General features: G+C 43.7%; 1 protein-coding gene across 1 annotated transcript; it reads left to right on the top strand.

The window, feature by feature from the left end:
* The first annotated feature begins 457 nt into the window (after positions 1–457).
* On the top strand, positions 458–17,266 carry LOC104522111 (SEC23 homolog B, coat complex II component). The gene is given in 20 exon segments (XM_010164308.1): positions 458–690; positions 1,704–1,761; positions 2,605–2,691; positions 2,902–3,138; positions 3,517–3,602; positions 4,406–4,482; positions 4,485–4,546; positions 5,143–5,301; positions 6,118–6,233; positions 7,451–7,574; positions 8,093–8,173; positions 8,504–8,593; positions 9,406–9,512; positions 9,697–9,850; positions 11,192–11,269; positions 11,565–11,726; positions 12,959–13,045; positions 14,641–14,796; positions 15,816–15,881; positions 17,017–17,266. Coding segments are annotated over 20 exon segments (2,298 nt in total). The 5' UTR covers positions 458–469; the 3' UTR covers positions 17,107–17,266.
* Positions 17,267–18,186: the final 920 nt, after the last annotated feature.

Genomic DNA, 18,186 nt, shown 5'->3' with positions numbered 1-18,186 from the left:
TGAGTGTTTTGATCTCAGACTTGTCTTCCTTTTCTCCTTCCAAGGTTTTAGACAAAGGCTTCAGGATGTGTTGCAATTCTGACCTGCTTTCCTTTACAGACGTGGGTCAGGCAGGATTGCCTTCAGCTCAGCCTGAGGCTGAGTGGATATTGGGATGTTAACTGTGGATCATAAGGAAAAAAAACTTGCATTCTGGCTCTGGGTGTCAGATTTCCACGTTTCTTCATTGTATTTGTTGGGGTTTTAATTGTCTGGGATGTTGATGAGAGCACTGGACAGAAGAGATGAATGTAGTCCCATGGTTCATTTGATAATGGGATTAACTCGTTATAACGTATTGGCTTTGTCCTGTAATGTCTTCTGTCTCACGTAGTTGATCTGCTGACCTCCTTTACAGGACTGTTGTCCAAACAGGTGACTGCTGCCTGAATGTGTGTTGCTTATGTCCTTTCAGAGCTTCTGCAGTCCCATGGCCACGTACCTGGAGTTCATCCAGCAAAATGAGGAGCGTGATGGAGTGCGTTTCAGCTGGAATGTGTGGCCCTCCAGCAGGCTGGAGGCCACAAGGATGGTTGTCCCCCTGGCCTGTCTTCTGACCCCACTGAAGGAACGTCTTGACCTGCCACCTGTGCAGTATGAACCAGTGCTTTGTAGCAGACCGACTTGCAAAGCGGTGCTCAACCCACTCTGGTATGAATTTCCCAGCTGGGGATGCTAAGAGAGGCTGGATAGTACCTAGTTCTTATATGAATTTCACTATTTCCTTATTCCCCTCTTTCTCTGCCTGGTACCTGGCAGCCTCTTTCATTTAACTGTAGTTTAACAAATGGGTTTGTTAAAATCCATGTGTGCCTAATGGGATATGTTGCATGCCACCCTGTTACTAGAGCTGCCAGAAGCAGAGGAAAGAGGAGTGCCTTTGGGGAGGCTATTAGGGCAGAGATGATATGGAAGGAGCCAGGCCTCTTGCCATCCTAGAGAATTTTGTGATAAATGATGAGACTTAAAATAAACAAAGATGGTGATTATACTGATGTTGTCCTCTGGGCTGTGATGTTTCCTGCTTCCTACACATCCTACTGCTTGTAGGTCAGTTCCAGTATGAACATCAACGTTTTCTCTGAAGTTTTGCTTAGAATTTAGGAGGTATAATCAGTCCCAAAATCGTGTGATGATCATATGTACTCAGAGCATAACATCTTGAGCTGAGAAAAAGCAGAGAAGAACAGAAAGAGGAAGTAAGAAGAGATCAAGCCCATGAAGTAAGAATACGGCCAGGCTTTACTGCACCAGCAGTTACAGGATGTTATAACGGCTGAGGAGGAGAGTAAACTCTGAGCAGGGAACAGCCTATTTGTTCAGTGTTTGCGCAGGATCTGGGTGAATGGCTCCTGCTGCTCTGTGACTGGAGTACTTGTGTGCTACAGCTGGACAAACAATAAGATGACCGAGATAAGCCTAAGGGTAGTGAAAGAATGATTAGACCCAAGTCTTTAACAAAGGCTAAGCTCCAGAGGGCTGTCAGTGGTCCTTCACTCTTTCTGGTAATAGAACTGAGAGTCTGAATCCCTAAAACTGTTGTTGTTCAGGTTGGAGTGTCTGATATTCTCTTTCTTAGTGCTGTCAGCCAGCTTAGATAATTGTGAAGCTGCACTGTAAAATTGTTGCTGTAGTTATACTAACACCTCATCTTTCCCTTGCAGCCAAGTTGACTATCGAGCCAAGCTCTGGGCTTGTAACTTCTGTTTTCAGAGAAATCAGGTAAGTAAGTTGGAAAAAGCATCAGCCCTTCCATCTTTTTAGTGAAGGTTTTATTGCTGGCCTTCCTGGGCAGAGGATGTTAAGCATAAATTCCACTTTTCTAGATTCCTTCCCTTGGCCTTTTTCTCTTGCAGAACCCATGCCAGAGTACTTGTTAATGGGTCTGTTTTATTGTGACATCTTGTCTATTTTCAGTTCAGTTTTGCCAGTGATTTTACTGGCATGCAGGGCATATGAAGGAGATAAAAAGGAGATGTGTTTCCAGTGTGGTTTTTGCACTTGCCATTTACTATTGTTGCTGAGGATGAAATTCATTAGATTTGAGTAGATTTTGCCATCAGAAAGTGTTGTGTGGCTAAATTAATTTCACAGAATCACAGAATGTTGGGGATTGGAAGGGACCTCGAAAGATCATCCAGTCCAATCCCCCTGCCAGAGCAGGAACCTAAATGAGATCACACAGGAAGGCATCCAGGCAGGTTTTGAATGTCTCCAGAGAAGGAGACTCCACAACCTCCCTGGGCAGCCTGTCCCAGTGCTCTGTCACCCTCACTGTAAAGAAGTTTTTTCTCAAGTTTCAGCTAACTCATAGTTGCTGCTTTAGTCCTGCCTTTTATTTACACTGGATTGAGCAGCTGTCCGTACTGCTGGCCACTTGTTGTCTGTGCTTGGGAAAACAGCAGTATGGATCTCTGGTCATGAAATAATCAGGCTGGTGCAGGGGCAGTAAATGACGAGTTGAACAGCCACATTAAGAGCAAGGCAGCCTCTGTACTGCACAGGAGGACCCTACATTTCTGTCCTGCAACTTCCCCATCCTAATTTTTTGTTCTTTTTTCGCAGTTCCCTCCAGCATATGCAGGCATATCTGAAGTCAATCAACCAGCAGAGCTTATGCCTCAGTTTTCAACAATTGAATATATAGTGCAGGTAAATATATCATAGGCAAGTTTGAAGCCCCCAGAATTGTCTTGTGTGTGACAGTTTATGTATGTATTAGATTTACTTAAGATAATGCAAATAAATAACATTTCTGCAAGGTGCCTAAAACAAGGCTCATTTTATTCCTTGGCTGGAGGCATTATGAAGAGTCTCCTGGCAAATGCATGCGCCTAATAAATCCATCCCTTTCCACATTAGCGAGGTCCTCAGACGCCATTGATCTTCCTGTATGTTGTTGACACGTGCTTGGAAGAGGAGGACTTGCAGGCGCTGAAGGAGTCCCTCCAGATGTCCCTAAGTCTGCTGCCTGCTGACGCTCTGGTGGGGCTTATCACTTTCGGCAGGATGGTCCAGGTTCACGAGCTGAGCTGTGAAGGGATTTCCAAGAGCTACGTGTTTAGGGGCACAAAGGACCTGACAGCTAAACAAATACAGGTATGTTCTGCCATCTCTTAGGCCAGTGGCTTGTTGCTGTTAGCTCTGTTGACACCACTGCTGGTCTTTCAAGCTCTGGGCTCTCGGGGAGGAAGGAGGGTTCACTGCTCGTAACTGTTAGCTTGTTTCTCTCCCAATATCTGTCCTGTCTTTGTGTCTTTGTAAATTCCTTGGGAGCTTGTCCAAGATAGAGTTTGTGTATCTCACATAAGGGACCCGTTGGACTCCTAACACGAGTTCAAAGATTAATAATTTCACAGATCTTTAATGTGCTTAATGCTACAGTATTGCAAGCCTCAGGGTGTATTGCTTGACAGCACACAGTATGCTTAGTGTTTGAATGGGTCATATCTTCTGCCTCCATTTTCTGTTCTTTAGGATATGCTTGGGCTTTCAAGGCCAGCTGTCCCCATTCAACAGGGAAGACCTCTTCATACTCCAGAACAACCTGTTATTTCAAGCAGGTAAGCTGCAGCAGCACAGCAGAAAAGCGGGGCAGATGATTTATGCCCTTTTGGGGTTGTCATGCTTCTAAACCTGGGTTTCCCAAGAGGAGTCTTTTTAAGAAGATGTAAATGGTGTTGGCTTGTCACAGTTATTTCCCTGCATCAAGTGATGTGTATGGATGGGATTTACTAGATCTGCAGGCAGCGTGTTAGACTTCTATAGTATCCTGGTTTTGCAGCTGCGAGAACACGATTGCCATTCTGGCTAGGTGTCTGCTTGAGAAACACAGAGCAGCTGACTGCAGAAAGCATATTGCTCATGGGTCATTTGGAGCAATGTGATTGCCCAGTCAATGGTGGGGGCTGGTCTATACATAACAATCCTACACACCACCTCCTACCCCCTGACCCAGCAGGTCCAAAAAATGTTTAGCAGGCAAGCAGTGACCCCTGAACAGGAAAGCTGTGTTTGCCTCTGTTTAATACAGCTTTCTCTTTCTCACCTCCTTTTTTTTTTTCAGCAGTGGCTCTTTTGCCTTTTGGTAGACTACATCACCATGGAAGTTCTTTCCTGTGGTTTGTGTGACTTTGCTGTCTGTCTTGTCAGGTCCTGATGTCTTGCTTTGATCAAATTATTTATTTTGCACAGGCTTGTTATCTTGTAAAGTTTGGATGTAAGAAGGCAACGTGCCACGTGACTTTCTGCTTCTGATAACTATCTCAGTGCAAGTTATGTGTGCCAGGAACAAAGAAGCACTTTATTTCTTCTCTAAACTGAAAGGAGTTACAAGCAGGAAAACATTTTATTTGAATTTTTGCAGGTTTCTGCAGCCGGTACATAAGATTGACATGAATTTAACAGATCTGCTTGGAGAACTGCAAAGGGATCCATGGCCAGTTTGGGAAAGAGACCTTTACGTTCCACTGGAGTTGCTCTTTCGATTGCTGTTGGCTTATTGGAGGTACTCTTAGTGCTGTTGTTTATGTGAGATGAGCTGGTCAGAGTAAGCACCTGTCAGTCTTTGGTGAGAGACGTGCAGATGTTAGTCCAGCTTGGTCTGTGGCCCAGTGAGGTTGAGCTGCAGAGATGCAATTTGTCTCTACTGACATTTGATGTGAATTAGCACCATCTGGTATAAAGTGGGCTGGGATTTTACGTCTAAAGGTTAAATATGCAGGTGTTTCAAGGTCTCTGATTCTCGTGTGTATCGCAGTGTGGAGGTGATATTATGCACTGGGTTTATCCAAGGGTCATCTCAGATAAAGTAAGTAAAGATGTAAGTAAAAAGAACAGAAACTGCCTGCTTCCTGTTATGGAGACATGAAGCTTGACGTAACTGAAATCTAAACTTGAGAGTGCTGTGGCTGTGAGGAAATGCATTGCTGTTTGTCAAGGTGGCCACTAGCAGAGACGGGTCCCTAATGACACTGCAGAATTGCATGCAGACACTTCTCTGAAGAAAGCATTGTTGCCATGTAATCAGTCTGTCTTCCTTTTCTCTACCTTCCCCCCCTTTTTTCTCTCTCTCTCTGATATAAGTCTTTATTTTTATTTCAGGGCACATTTCCAAACACAGGGGCCAGAATAATGCTGTTTACAGGTGGGCCACCAACACAAGGACCAGGCATGGTGGTAGGAGATGAATTGAAAACACCCATCCGTTCTTGGCATGACATAGAGAAGGACAACGCAAGGTTCATGAAGAAGGCCACCAAAGTAGGTGCTAGTGCCAGCTGGGTGTGTTTAAAAACAAAAACTGAATATCGTGTCAGAACACTAAATGTGGAGGAAGGACATAACACAAACCTACATGCACTGCTATGTTGACAGCTGCACAATGTCCTTCCCCAGGGAACAAACATATTCCATTCTCTTGATGTGGGAACAGTATTTCCAGATACTTGCATGGTTGTCCTTGAAGTGCCCGAGCCTTTTGTGTATGTTAAATTGTGAGAATGGTCAAGGGAAGTGTAAAAAAGATTTCCTCCTAGTTACTTCTCCAGCAGAATCTTGTGCCTTCTCAGAGAAAGAAGTATTTCAGTGCTGTTTCTTAGCTGATGGTGGGTGGCGACTTTGTTCATCAACATAATTGTATCTCCTGGGGAGGAAGAAACTTGTCTGCCAGGAATTGGTCACTTCTAGAAAACCTCCTTTGTCTTCTGGGCATATGAAACAACAGTTAAAATAGTAAAAATGTCAGACATGAAATGTGCCTGTCGTCTCAGAGGAAGCGGTATGACACCAGTTCTCTTAACTATCACCTGGAAACCTTTGAATTTCCATTAAGTTATCACAAAGATCTCATGTAATTAATAAATTCTCTGTATCTGTGATGTGCAACGCAAGCTCATCCGAGTGCAAACATCCTAGGAGGGAGAAGCATGCTCCAGCAGAGCAGTGTGGCAAACAGCTGTTTAGTTACCACAGCACTGGCTGTCACTTCACTTGTACCTTGTCTTCCACGTGTTGGCCTCAGCTGGAGAGCAGTAGCGCCCACTGCAGCATCCTAAACGCTGTGTGTGTTTTCCTCAGCACTACGAGACTCTGGCTAATCGCACTGCAGCCAACGGGCACTGCATCGACATCTATGCCTGTGCCCTGGACCAGACAGGACTGCTGGAGATGAAGTGTTGTGCAAACCTCACCGGGTATGTTCATAGCAGCAGAGCACAAAGTTGGTGCCTGGGTTTTTTTTTTTTTTTATTATTATTTTTGGAGGGGGACAACGGTTCAGAAAGCAGTTAAGTTTGCTGTCAGGGCAAAAGAGTGAGATTTTTTTTATCATTCTATTCTAAACTGTGGTTTGAATTTGCCAGGAATTATATGGCAAACCTCCCCTGATCCCAGTCCACATTTCTGAAGTCTCAAAACAGCATGTGAATTAGCACTGCTGGTAGAAAACTCAATGTCCTGCTTTGAGAAAGGTATTCTAAAGCATGGTGCAACGGGTCTTTGGCAAATGCCTTTTGCCTCCTTAGGAGATAGCAAGTATGCTTTTCAGAATTTATGGGATAGAGACGCAGTGCTTTGTGGTGTGTGGTGTGATGACTGAAGTGCCATCAGAAGAGCAGAGTGTCAGGCGTGGTGGGTAGAAGCTTTCCTTGTGCAGGCCAGATTTTCTCTGCATAACAGCTCACTTGCGCTTTCTCCAGGGATTCTTGGCTTCCCTGGCTTTAATGACATCTCTAAGGGGTAAATATCTGTTCCATACTGCTGAAAATGTTCTGGTCTCTGTGAGGAAGGCTGTGTGGTAAACCAGGCCTTTTGGGGACTCGGCATGTCTTATTGGCCGTTTAAAATCTGCTGTGTCTAGGGAATCTGAGGATGTTTGAGCAAATGCAAGGTATTTTTAAATAATCATGTAGTACTCAGTAAGCAGAAGGCAGATTGTTTGACCCTTTGGTTCCATTACCAAACTCCCTGTGATGGGACCTGGGTTTACTAAGGCACTTGGGGGAGGCACAGCACAGACCCATGCACCCAGCTGCACAGTGGTGCAGCCATCTCCTGTCTATAGTGTGGGTGCTTCCAGCCCTGCCCAGGGAAAACAGACAGAGCAAAGCTTTTCCTTGGGTTAAGATATTTCTAACTGGTGGAACATGAGCATTTTTAAGGCAGCTAGAGAGATGGTAAGAAATACAGTTGAGAAAGCAAGCTGGCAAAGATGGAGTGTTAACTTGTCTGGCATTGGAGGAGGTGTCCATGAATCTGCATTCTCTGATGGGAACTCTACCTTTGCTAAGGCATGCTTGAAAACAGATTCTGTGTGTGTTTGCATGCATGAGAGTTGGAGGGATGTGTCCTTTGTGCTTTACTTCTAGTTCCCAGTTGCTTCAGTTCCCTTGTGTATTTTTTTCTTTCCCAGAGGACACATGGTGATGGGAGACTCCTTCAATACTTCTCTCTTCAAGCAGACCTTCCAGCGGGTATTTAACAAAGGGCTCAATGGGGAATTTCGGATGGCTTTTGGTGCAAGTTTGGATGTGAAGGTGAGAGATTAGTTTCACTGGATGACATTAACTGGGAAATACAAGTGCTGTTCGTCCAAAAGTTGATTTAGTATCTAGGGTGTAGGAAATTCTACATGTTTGAGGTTAGGTGTGTTGCCTGTTTTGGGAGAAGCACGTTACTGGAGTGAGTGGAAGGATTTTTGTTTGGAACCTTGTTAAGTTTGTGTTGTTGTTTTGTGGTGGGTTTTTTGTTTGTTTGTTTGTTTTTTAAAAAATCTGAGCTCAGCCTCTTCTCCCTCAGCAAGGAGCATTTCTCTTGTGGTCATTATAAATATGTCTTCATTATTAAAATATGACTATGTAGATTCTCTTAAGTTCACTAATTGTAGCAGTAGGTGATCTGAGAAAGTACTCAGAGATGCTTTCTGTAACAGCCATGTGTATGTGTCATCTGATCAGAGCTGAGCAACTGATTTAATCTGTTTAGTATTTTATTTGACTGACTTGTTTTAAAACAAACCCAACCAAACAACTTTTTTTTTTTTACCTTGTTCTAGACCTCTAGGGAGCTGAAAATTGCAGGAGCTATTGGACCCTGCATATCCCTGAATGCTAAAGGACCATGTGTCTCTGAAAACGTAAGTTGCTGACGTGAAAAAAATCTTTAATAAAGAAGTAAATAAACTGTGTAAAGTTTCTGTCTAGCCCTACAACTTGGGTAGAATGTCAGACTTCAATGAGAAGAACAATTTGGAAACTTCCCTAGGAAAAGACAATCTTTATAGTCTAAACTCTTGCCTTGTCAGGCTTTGTTTTAACTGTATGTCCTTCAGGAACTTCATTCACACCCAAAAGAGGAGAAATCTAGAAGGCCTGCTGTAACTTGTACCTCTAATCAGAATTTAACATAAGCTTGCCTTACGTGCTGATAGACACAAAAATGCTGCTTTCTTTTCAATTCTGTGCAGGAGCTTGGAATTGGAGGAACATCTCAGTGGAAAATTTGTAGTCTGGATCCCAGCACAACTCTGGCCATTTACTTTGAAGTGGTAAATCAGGTCAGTCCTGGCTTCTCTTTTTTTTGGGGGGGGGTCGTCTTTTTCACACACCAAACTATTTATATTTGTAACAGGGCCAGGAAATGCAATGACATCCCCTATGTTGCTGATGGATGATTGCAAAGCACCCAAGTTTTTTGTGCCAAAGAAGTAGCATCAGAGGTTATTTTCATATGTGTAAATTGCCTAATATTTTTGTTCTCTACAAAACCTGCATTCTTTCCTTGTCTTCTTCCTATAGTATTTATTTAACAGAGAAGAAATTGTCTTTTTGCCAGTAGGTGCTGTGGAGAGTAAAAGTATAAATACCTTCAAATTCTTGGAGAGGTGGTTCTCCAAACTGTAGTAACTTGATGACTTGGAAGCAACTTTTGGCTGGGAAGTTTCTGAGCATGTGGCAGCTAGAAGCTACAAAGGCCACTCCAAAGGAATTCTGTTCCACGTGTGTGTGTCTTTGTCATCTCTGCTGTGTGGGCTTGTTACTGTTGGGAATAGGATGGTCGACTCACAGGACCTGTGCTCAGACCTCATACTGCCATTCTTATGTTCATGCTGTAGAGATGATAAGTTGCTGCCATCCTTTAAGGGACAAGCTGAAGAAGTGTCACACATCAAATTAAATGAGTCCAGCACTGCTTGACTCTGAGAGCTGATGGAAAACACAACACTGAGAGATGTGTCTCTCTTCTCTGGTCCATCTGTAGCTTGTACTTACTCTGTGATTGCTCAAATGATGCCCTGGAGTTCTCTGTAGGGTACAGAGTTATGGATAAGCCAGCCCATTTTGAAGGCTTACCTTGTTTCACTTGCAGCACAACGCACCAATACCCCAGGGAGGCAGAGGGGCAGTGCAGTTTGTCACTCAGTATCAACACTCCAGTACGCAGAGACGCATTCGTGTCACCACCATAGCCAGGAAGTGAGTATCTCATGCCAGTTCTTTGGCAGAATGGGAGGAACTTAAGCCACAGCCTGTGCTGGAATTTTTCTAGCTTTTTGTTGCATGCCTTGGCCACTGAACAGTTGGCACAGGGAGGCTGAATCTGGTTTGGGTTTTGCTGAAGGTGAATGCACGTAGCACTAACCCTTTCCTAACCCTATAGCTGGGCAGATGCACAGAGCCAACTCCAGCATATAGAAGCTGCGTTTGACCAGGAAGCGGCTGCTGTGCTGATGGCTCGGCTGGGGGTGTACAGAGCTGAATCTGAGGAGGGACCTGATGTTCTGCGATGGCTGGACAGACAGCTGATCAGACTGGTAAGAACAATACACTGCACTTGAGTGTGTTCTTGATTTTAGTAAAAATGGTCTCTGGAAATGAAAACATGAATCTTTTTCCTGATTGTCTTGCTTCATTTCTGCTCTGATCACAGTCCCATAGTTGTAGTATGCAATAGAAGCCACTATGACCAGGGTAGGTGAACATCTCATCATGCTGAAAGGGTTAAACCTGCAATTAAAAGAAACACAGAATAATGCAGGTGGGAAGGACCTCTGGAGGACTCTGGTTCAACCCCCCTGCTCAAAGTAGGGCCAGCTTTGAAGTTAGAGTAGGTTGCTCCAGGTCTTGTTCAGTTGAGTTTTGAAGATCTTTTGTTTCTCTTGACAACCTGTTCTGATGTTTGATCGCAGTCACTGTCATTTTTTTTTATGTTCTTTTCTCCCCACCCCTGGTCAGAATTTCCATTTCATCAGGTAGCTGTAGATAGTGATTCGCCTCCCTGATCCCACTCTTCACCAGGCTGAACAAAGCCAGCTTCTTCAGCCTCTCTCTACATGAGGTGCTCCAGCCACTGACCAGCTTGGTGACATCTGCTAAACTCACTCCAATATATTCATGTCTGTCTTGCACTGGGAAGCCCCAAACTTCACACAGCATTCAGATGTGGGCTCACTGGTGCCGAGTTCAGGGCACTGAATCACTTCTACAACTTCATACTGTCTCTTTCTTTGAATTTCACAATGCTGAATTGCCTAAACCGGCTCTGTCTTTGTCCAGACACCCACGCGGAGTTAATACGAACAGATGTGGCACATCAGACACTGAAAAAACAGGGCCAGTATCAAATAAAATATTTGAGCACCAAAACACACACAGGCATGCTGTGTGCTGGAATAACTGTGGAGTCATTTATAGTTGAATTGCTAAAACCATTGATGCTTCTTGTTTTCAGTGAATCAGTCAGTGAAATGCCAGTCTGCTGCTGCAGAAGTAGAGTTGCTGCAGAAGTGTTTCATAGCATACCAAGCAGTTTAGGTCTAACATAGTATCCCTGATTTAATGGAAAAAAAAAAATGAGTAGTACTAGAAGCACTATTTCTTTCATTCTTAGATATTCAAATCTAGATTTAATATATATGTAAAAATAGATAAATAGGTTGAATCGTCATTCTCATTCCAGTAAGATACAGAAACCTCTGGCTTAAAGAAAAATAACCTGTAAATTTTATATTACTTGTTATTGTCACGTTCAGGCCTTGTTTGCTCTGTTTAAAAACAAAAGAACAGCCTTCCCAAAAAAGCTGTTAATTGAAAGAAAAAAGGGAAAAAAGAGAGAGAGAGAGAGATAACCAAAGAATCCATTTTGCTTCCAACAGTGTCAGAAATTTGGACAGTACAACAAAGATGATCCCAACTCCTTCAGATTGTCAGAATCATTTTCTTTGTATCCACAGGTAAGAACTTCACTTCCCACAGCTGTGGGAAAAGAGTGCAAGCGTGAGTGAGAGTGATGATAAAATATCTTGTACCATTTATCAGATTCAAGATGGGAGGAACAGATGTTTTTTTTAATTTGATGGGCTGGTCACATAGTTCAGTGCTGCAAATGACTGATAAGGGAAGAATTCTGAGGAGTTAATAAGGGGTAGGCTTTTCTCAAATAATTTGCTGTTCAGAAAGATGGGACTTGGGTGCAGAAGTTTTCACAACTTGCTGACATTTGTCTTCTCACTCTTCTTTCCGGTGCAGTTCATGTTCCACCTGCGACGCTCCCCATTCCTGCAGGTCTTCAATAACAGTCCAGATGAATCTTCTTATTACCGTCACCACTTTGCTAGGCAAGATCTGACCCAGTCTCTCATTATGATCCAGCCCATCCTTTATGCTTATTCTTTCCACGGACCTCCTGAGGTGAGTCCCTGTTCAAAAGGAGGAAGTGGATCAATCCCAAATAATGAGTATTCAGTCAGAGTAACACTATTTCAGCAAAAAGGCCCCTATATATTTTTTTTAATCAAGGTAATTATTAAAAGATGAGATGGGCCAAGGTAAAATATGAATTATGTTTTCAGTAAGCTTACAACTTTGATTAAAAAAACCCAAGACACAAAAAAACCCAACCCAAAAATAACCTCCCCCCAGCATCTGATATTGTGGCTGTGCGTATCATTTTGCTTCTCTGCCATCTCCACTGCATAAGTCAGCAAGCCTCAGCCCTTCCAGGTCACAGAATCACAGAATGTCAGGGATGGGAAGGGACCTCGAAAGATCATCTAGTCCAATCCCCCTGCTGGAGCAGGAACCTAAATGAGATCACACAGGAAGGCATCCAGGCGGTTTTGCAGAGAAGGAGACTCCACCCCCTCCCTGGGCAGCCTGTCCCAGTGCTCTGGCACCCTCACTGTAAAGAAGTTTCTTCTGAAATTTAAGCGGAACCTCCTGTGTTCCAGCTCACACCCATTGCCCCTTGTCCTGTCATTGGGCGTCACTGAGAAGAGCCTGGCTCCATCCTCATGACATTTGCCCTTAACATATTTGTAGACATTAATGAGGTCACCCCTCAGTCTCCTCTTCTCCAAGCTAAAGAGACCCAGCTCCCTCAGCCTTTCCTCATAAGGGAGATGCTCCACTCCTTTAATCATCTTGGTGATAATCATCCACCACCAGCTGCTTGTTCTCAGTTGTTTAGCAGCAGTGTTTAACTATGTGCAAGCATTCAGTGGACAGACATGGATTCCCTTATACTGACAGCTTCCTTGAAGGGGGTGTGTCTGGCAGGAAAGAAATGCAGGAACTGCTGGAGTAACACTTTGAAATCTGCTTGGCAGCATTTGCCGGAGTTCACATGTTATTCCTTATTATTCTTGAGATACTTCTGTTGAAGGTAATTTCAAATGAAACTTGGATAGCCATAGAAACGTCTCTCGTGCATCCTGCGCTTCATACTGTAGCTGAGAACCTGCTGCTCCACTCGGTGATGCTGCAGGAGGCTGCCTGTGCTCTGCAAGACGCTCACATCACCCAGCAGCCGCTGGTGGAGTCGCGTGTGTACGGCCAGGGCTGAGCCAGCTGTTCGGCCAACCATGAAGGCTAATACAGTTGAGGGCTTAGCGGTACCTGACTTTCTTCTTTGTTTTCCCCAGCCAGTGCTTTTGGACAGCAGCAGTATTCTTCCTGACAGAATCCTACTGATGGATACTTTCTTCCAGATAGTTATCTACCTTGGTGAGGTACAGTGAAATACGTTCTCTTTTTCTCTGTGCGCTCCATCCCTCCTGTCATGCATGCAGATGGTGTCACTGTTAATATAAAAAGAGCTGCTGGCAAAGTCCACGCTAGCATAATGACATTGTATACATGCTGCCAGTTTTAATACAATTTCCCCACTGTCCAAGTTAACAAAAAAATCCTACTGGAGTCACTAAGGATGTGTTCTGCAGTGAGGAATAGCTGTCATGTTAGCTTGGTAATGAAGATAGTCCCTTACCATGCCCGGAAAAGGACAGAGAAACTTGAAAATAAGCAGGGCAGAGAGCTGCAGTTTGATTTTCAAATACGTGATGTACTTGGTTGCTGAGTTTTGACACTTAAATATTGCTGCTGTTAAAGACGTTGGTTATGATTTTTTCCAGTTTTTGCTTTTAAATGTTGGACATTTTTGACAGTTGCTTCTATATTCCTTCAGTTGTGACTGAGGTGCCTCTGGCTGCTTTAGGTACTGGCTGCTTCTGAACATCCAGATTTATATCAATATCCAAAGCCTTGGCTTGCCAGTGCCTCTTCAGTATGCAGACCTGTAGATCTGCATGTCAGTCCTGTCAGGGTTTGTAAGAGACTGGTGTGCTACTGCAGCTGCAGAATGGAAATGTCGCACACCCTTAAGTAGTTATGGGGTAAGGGATGAAGAAGAAGCTGGCTTTACACTTTTTTCCTCTGGAAATATCCCTGTTCTTTGATGCCTTTTTCCTCCTCATATTCTTTATAGTCCTGCTTGGGGATTGGCCCTCCTCTGTAGGCATCAGATTGGAGTAGTTTAAATAAACTTCATCTTGGTTTATGGTCAAACATTCCTCTTAGTGAAAACTTTTTGGGAGGCATTTTAACTGTTCCCTTTATTTTTGAACTAAGCTACTTCATTTAATGACCGCTATTGGAATGCTCAAAGTTTGGCATGATAGTTTATGGCAGCTCCTTTATTAACTCCTGACTTCACTCCATATAGGATTTGTTCCCTTTGAGCAGTGAGCAGGGATACCAGATTAATGTCGACAGGAAACAAATGCTTGAGTCAACAACGACAATAAATCTTTGAGAGTTACCTTAAACAGTTTCTGCCTACTGTTGCAGAGCAAGACACTCAGCAACTGGATACAATTGAGACAAAGGAAGAGCTAAGTGTGTGATCTGTGCAGGTACAGAGCAATTGTTAGGTACATATTGTCAGGTACCGTGAAAATACTTGAAGGCAGTGGCTGCTTCATTTAAGACCAAGTCACGTTCAAAGTGTCAGTGATGTATAAACGCTTTGTGTTTCTGGTTGGCACAGCCTGAAACATAAAGGCTTGAAGATCACTTTGAACAAGTTGTTCTTGCACTGCACAAACCATTACCAGCTTTTGTGTTGAGTGCCTGTTCTTAAATTCAGGAACAGACAGAAACTAAATGATGTTCTTGCCAGAGTAGTGAAAGCGTGCATTTGCCCTGTGCTCTGTAAGCAGAAATACATGTAACGTTTTGCTGCGCTACCTTAAGATGTGTGGGTTAAAAAGGGGGGCTTGCAGACATCTCTACTATTTTTTTCATTTCCTCCCTGTCCCGACAATAGACTATTGCACAGTGGCAGAAAGCTGGTTACCAAGACATGCCTGAATATGAAAACTTCAAGCACCTACTGCAAGCTCCACTGGATGATGCCCAGGAAATCTTGCAGACCAGATTCCCAATGCCTCGTTACATCCACACTGAACATGGGGGCAGTCAGGTAAGGAGGTTTATCGAGGAAGGTCTGTTGTTGAACAGAGCAAATCGCTGTCTTCATGCTTTACGATGGCTCTGTGAGTTAAATACAGTGGTAATTTAGCTCTTCAGAGGATAGAGCTTGCATATTTTCTCGTAAGTTCTTACTACAACCTTGTCTTTTAATAAGTCAGTCACTCGCTGGATATGCTTTTGAAATCTGAGGATGGAAAAAAAAAAACCCAACAAAAAAGCCAGCTTAATTATCTTTTTATTCCCCAGAAAGATGGGAAAGAAATTAATTGGCAATGTATCTAAACTTACCCAAGACAGAGAGTGCAGTTAGCTTGCTAGGACATGAAGTTATGCTGAATGATTAACCATCTGTTCCTTTATTCTCGGATGCGAAATGAGGATATAAAATAGTTCCTATTTTTGCGCTTCCTGGAATTGCAGTTGTGCTGTGCTTGTCTGTGTCTGACTTGTTTTTAGTGGTGAAGAGGCAGGAACTGATGCTCCAGAACAAAGATTTGGTGTTAATTTTTGATGTGACTGTGTTACGTTGGTTGTCCGCTGGCCTCTTTTCTGAACAGTGGATCAGGGCACGCGAGGGATAGCGCTGACAACACGCCTGTGTCACACAGAACCAGAGCTGCCCTGCCAGGCACACTTCACCTGCCTCTACGCACTCGGTGCTCCTTGGGGACAAGTTGTCTATGGAGCCAGGCTTCTTTCTGGACTTGAAACCTGTTTAAGTTAAATTAGTACCTTGCTTGCAAAAGCAGAGGAACATCACTAGTCGTGTATCTAAGGCGGTGAGAAGTTTTGAGGGAGCTGACAGGTTGCCATTTTACATAGAATCATAGAATGGTTTGGGTTGGAAAGGACCTTAAAGATCATCTAGTTCCAACCCCCCTGCCATGAGTAGGGACACCTTCCACTAGATCAGGTTGCTCAAAGCCTCATCCAACCTGGCAAATTTAAAACTAAGTAGTAGTTTAAATACAAGCACATAACTACTTTTCTGATGTTTTGTCTTAACAGGCCCGGTTCCTCTTGTCTAAAGTGAACCCTTCTCAGACCCACAATAACCTCTATGCATGGGGACAGGTAAGCATTGGAAGAGCTGCTTGTGTTTGGGAATGCTGCAAAATGTGCATTTACATATTTCTCTGCCTAGTAGCCATCCTGTTTCACCACATGGCCACAAGCTGTGAGCAGGTTACATTTATCCTGTTTCTTACCCAAGAGCTTTTTGCAGACACATGTGACTGGATTTGAAAAATCTTACAGTGCTTTATGGTGTAAAGAAGCAAGGTTGTATCTGTGTACCGAAGGATCTGGTAATGGAATTACCAGCTGAGACTGCAGTAATTGTAGCATTTTAAAAAACACAGCTGATTTATTTGTCTCTAAAGCTTAGGCAGGTTAGATTTTTGTTCAACCTCCTGTTCAAGTCCATGGTTGTTGATAAGGTAATCAGTACTGGTGGGGAGCACTAGATAACAAGATTATCAGAATACAATTTTAAAGCCTCGATGACTAAACTCATGTTCCCGTTCTTGTAGCATGTCCCCTAAATTTTCAGCAAAATCCAGGTGACTTGGGGGTTTTTCCCGATGGATCCAAGGAAAGGCTGTCCAAACAGAGGTGCTGCCGCAAGAGCTCAGTGCCTCAGCAGCTTGATGGCAGCAGATGAGCGGTCTCCACAAGGAGTGCATTGCTCCTTTGATTTCCCTTCCTCTGCCCCAGCTATGTGTGGGGCACAGGCAGGCCAGGAGAGTTTTCTGTGGTGGCTCCACTGAAGGAAGCAGCTAATTTCATGTAGAATATGTTCTTATTTTCAGATGTAGAAATTTATCTTCGCCTTTCCCTCCAGATTTGATTTAAAACTCTTAGCTCACAGTGTATTTAGTATTCTGAAAAAAGTAACTAGCATATGGATACATACAGATGTAATTTATCTGAGAATATTAGACTTTTCTATCCTTTTTCTTTACCTTGTTTGTGTAGAGCTTGGGGCAGCAAAATTCCTAATGCTTTAGAAAGAAGAGACTTTCAGTAGTTCAGATTGCACTAGAGGATAGTGTCAGTGCTGTTGCCAAAGAGTCGCAACTTTCCACCTGTCCTTTGAAGGAAAAAGGGGGTTGATTTAGCAGGCAATTAGTTCAGAGTGCTGACATCTGATTTGCTTTCAGTGCCAACAACACTATTTTAGGCTCATTGTTTCTTTATTTTTCTGCAGGAATCAGGAGCTCCAATCCTGACAGATGATGTTAGTCTCCAGGTATTCATGGACCATCTAAAAAAGCTGGCTGTTTCAAGCGCGTCATGATTTTGATCAGACCAAGAAGCAAGAACAGAAAAGTTACACGGATCATGTTGATGACAGAAGTGGAGCAATTTATTTACATTTCCTTCTCTCTCTTTTAGACTAAGGTTTTAAAGTATTAAATGAAATAAATATTCAGGGAGAGTTTTTTTACTTGGCCCTTGTAGATGTTAATTTATTTGTATTCCTTTTTGTCTGTTCTATGTACTCCACATTTTTCATACATTGTAATTACAACTAAAGGATATTTTAGCCAATATAGATTTTAACAGTCTTTACCTTAATTTTTAACGCTGTGTGTTTTTAAAAGGTGTCTTTTAGCAACCAGGGACTGTATTAATGAAAAATAAAACTGGGTAAGAGCATGACTGTTCAGTGCTATCCCAAATTCAGCTGTATGGCCTACCTCCTTTCTGTTTTTAAAAACCTAACACTGGGATACATATATGCTGTTCAAAATGATAAAGGTAAAATGGTACAGACAACTATTAGGTGATGGAGAATGGTTTGACAGGTGCAGGGAGGGGGCGAGGTGTACAGCCTCTGCTTTGAGAATGATGGTGGCATGATGAAGCGCTGCCTGTGTGTCACCGTGACACAGGGCCTGGATCTCGGCCCTTTCCAAGGTGGGTGGAAGTGTTGATCTGTTTGAGGGAAGGGAGGCTCCTCAGAGGGATCTGGACAGACAAGATCCAAGGGCCAGGACCAATTGCATGAGTTTCCATAAGGCCAAATGCCGGGTTCTGCACTTTGGCCGCAGCAACCCCTGGCAGTGCTACAGGCTTGGGAAGCAGTGGCTGGAGAGCTGCTCACCAGAGAGGGACCTGGGGGCGTTGGTTGACAGCAGCTGAACATGAGCCAGCAGTGTGCCCAGGTGGCCAAGAGGGCCAATGGCATCCTGGCCTGGATCAGGAACAGTGGGGCCAGTAGGACCAGGGAGGCCAGGATCAGGAACAGTGGGGCCAGTAGGACCAGGGAAGTGATTGTGCCCCTGGACTGGGCACTGGTGAGGCTGCACCTCAAGTGCTGGGTTCGGGTTTGGGCCCCTCACCACAAGAAGGACGTGGAGGTGCTGGAGCGTGT

This window comes from Antrostomus carolinensis, unplaced genomic scaffold, assembly GCF_000700745.2.
Source record: "Antrostomus carolinensis isolate BGI_N321 unplaced genomic scaffold, ASM70074v2 scaffold50773, whole genome shotgun sequence".
Lineage (NCBI taxonomy): Eukaryota > Metazoa > Chordata > Aves > Caprimulgiformes > Caprimulgidae > Antrostomus > Antrostomus carolinensis.
This window is presented reverse-complemented; position numbering and strand designations above follow the sequence as displayed.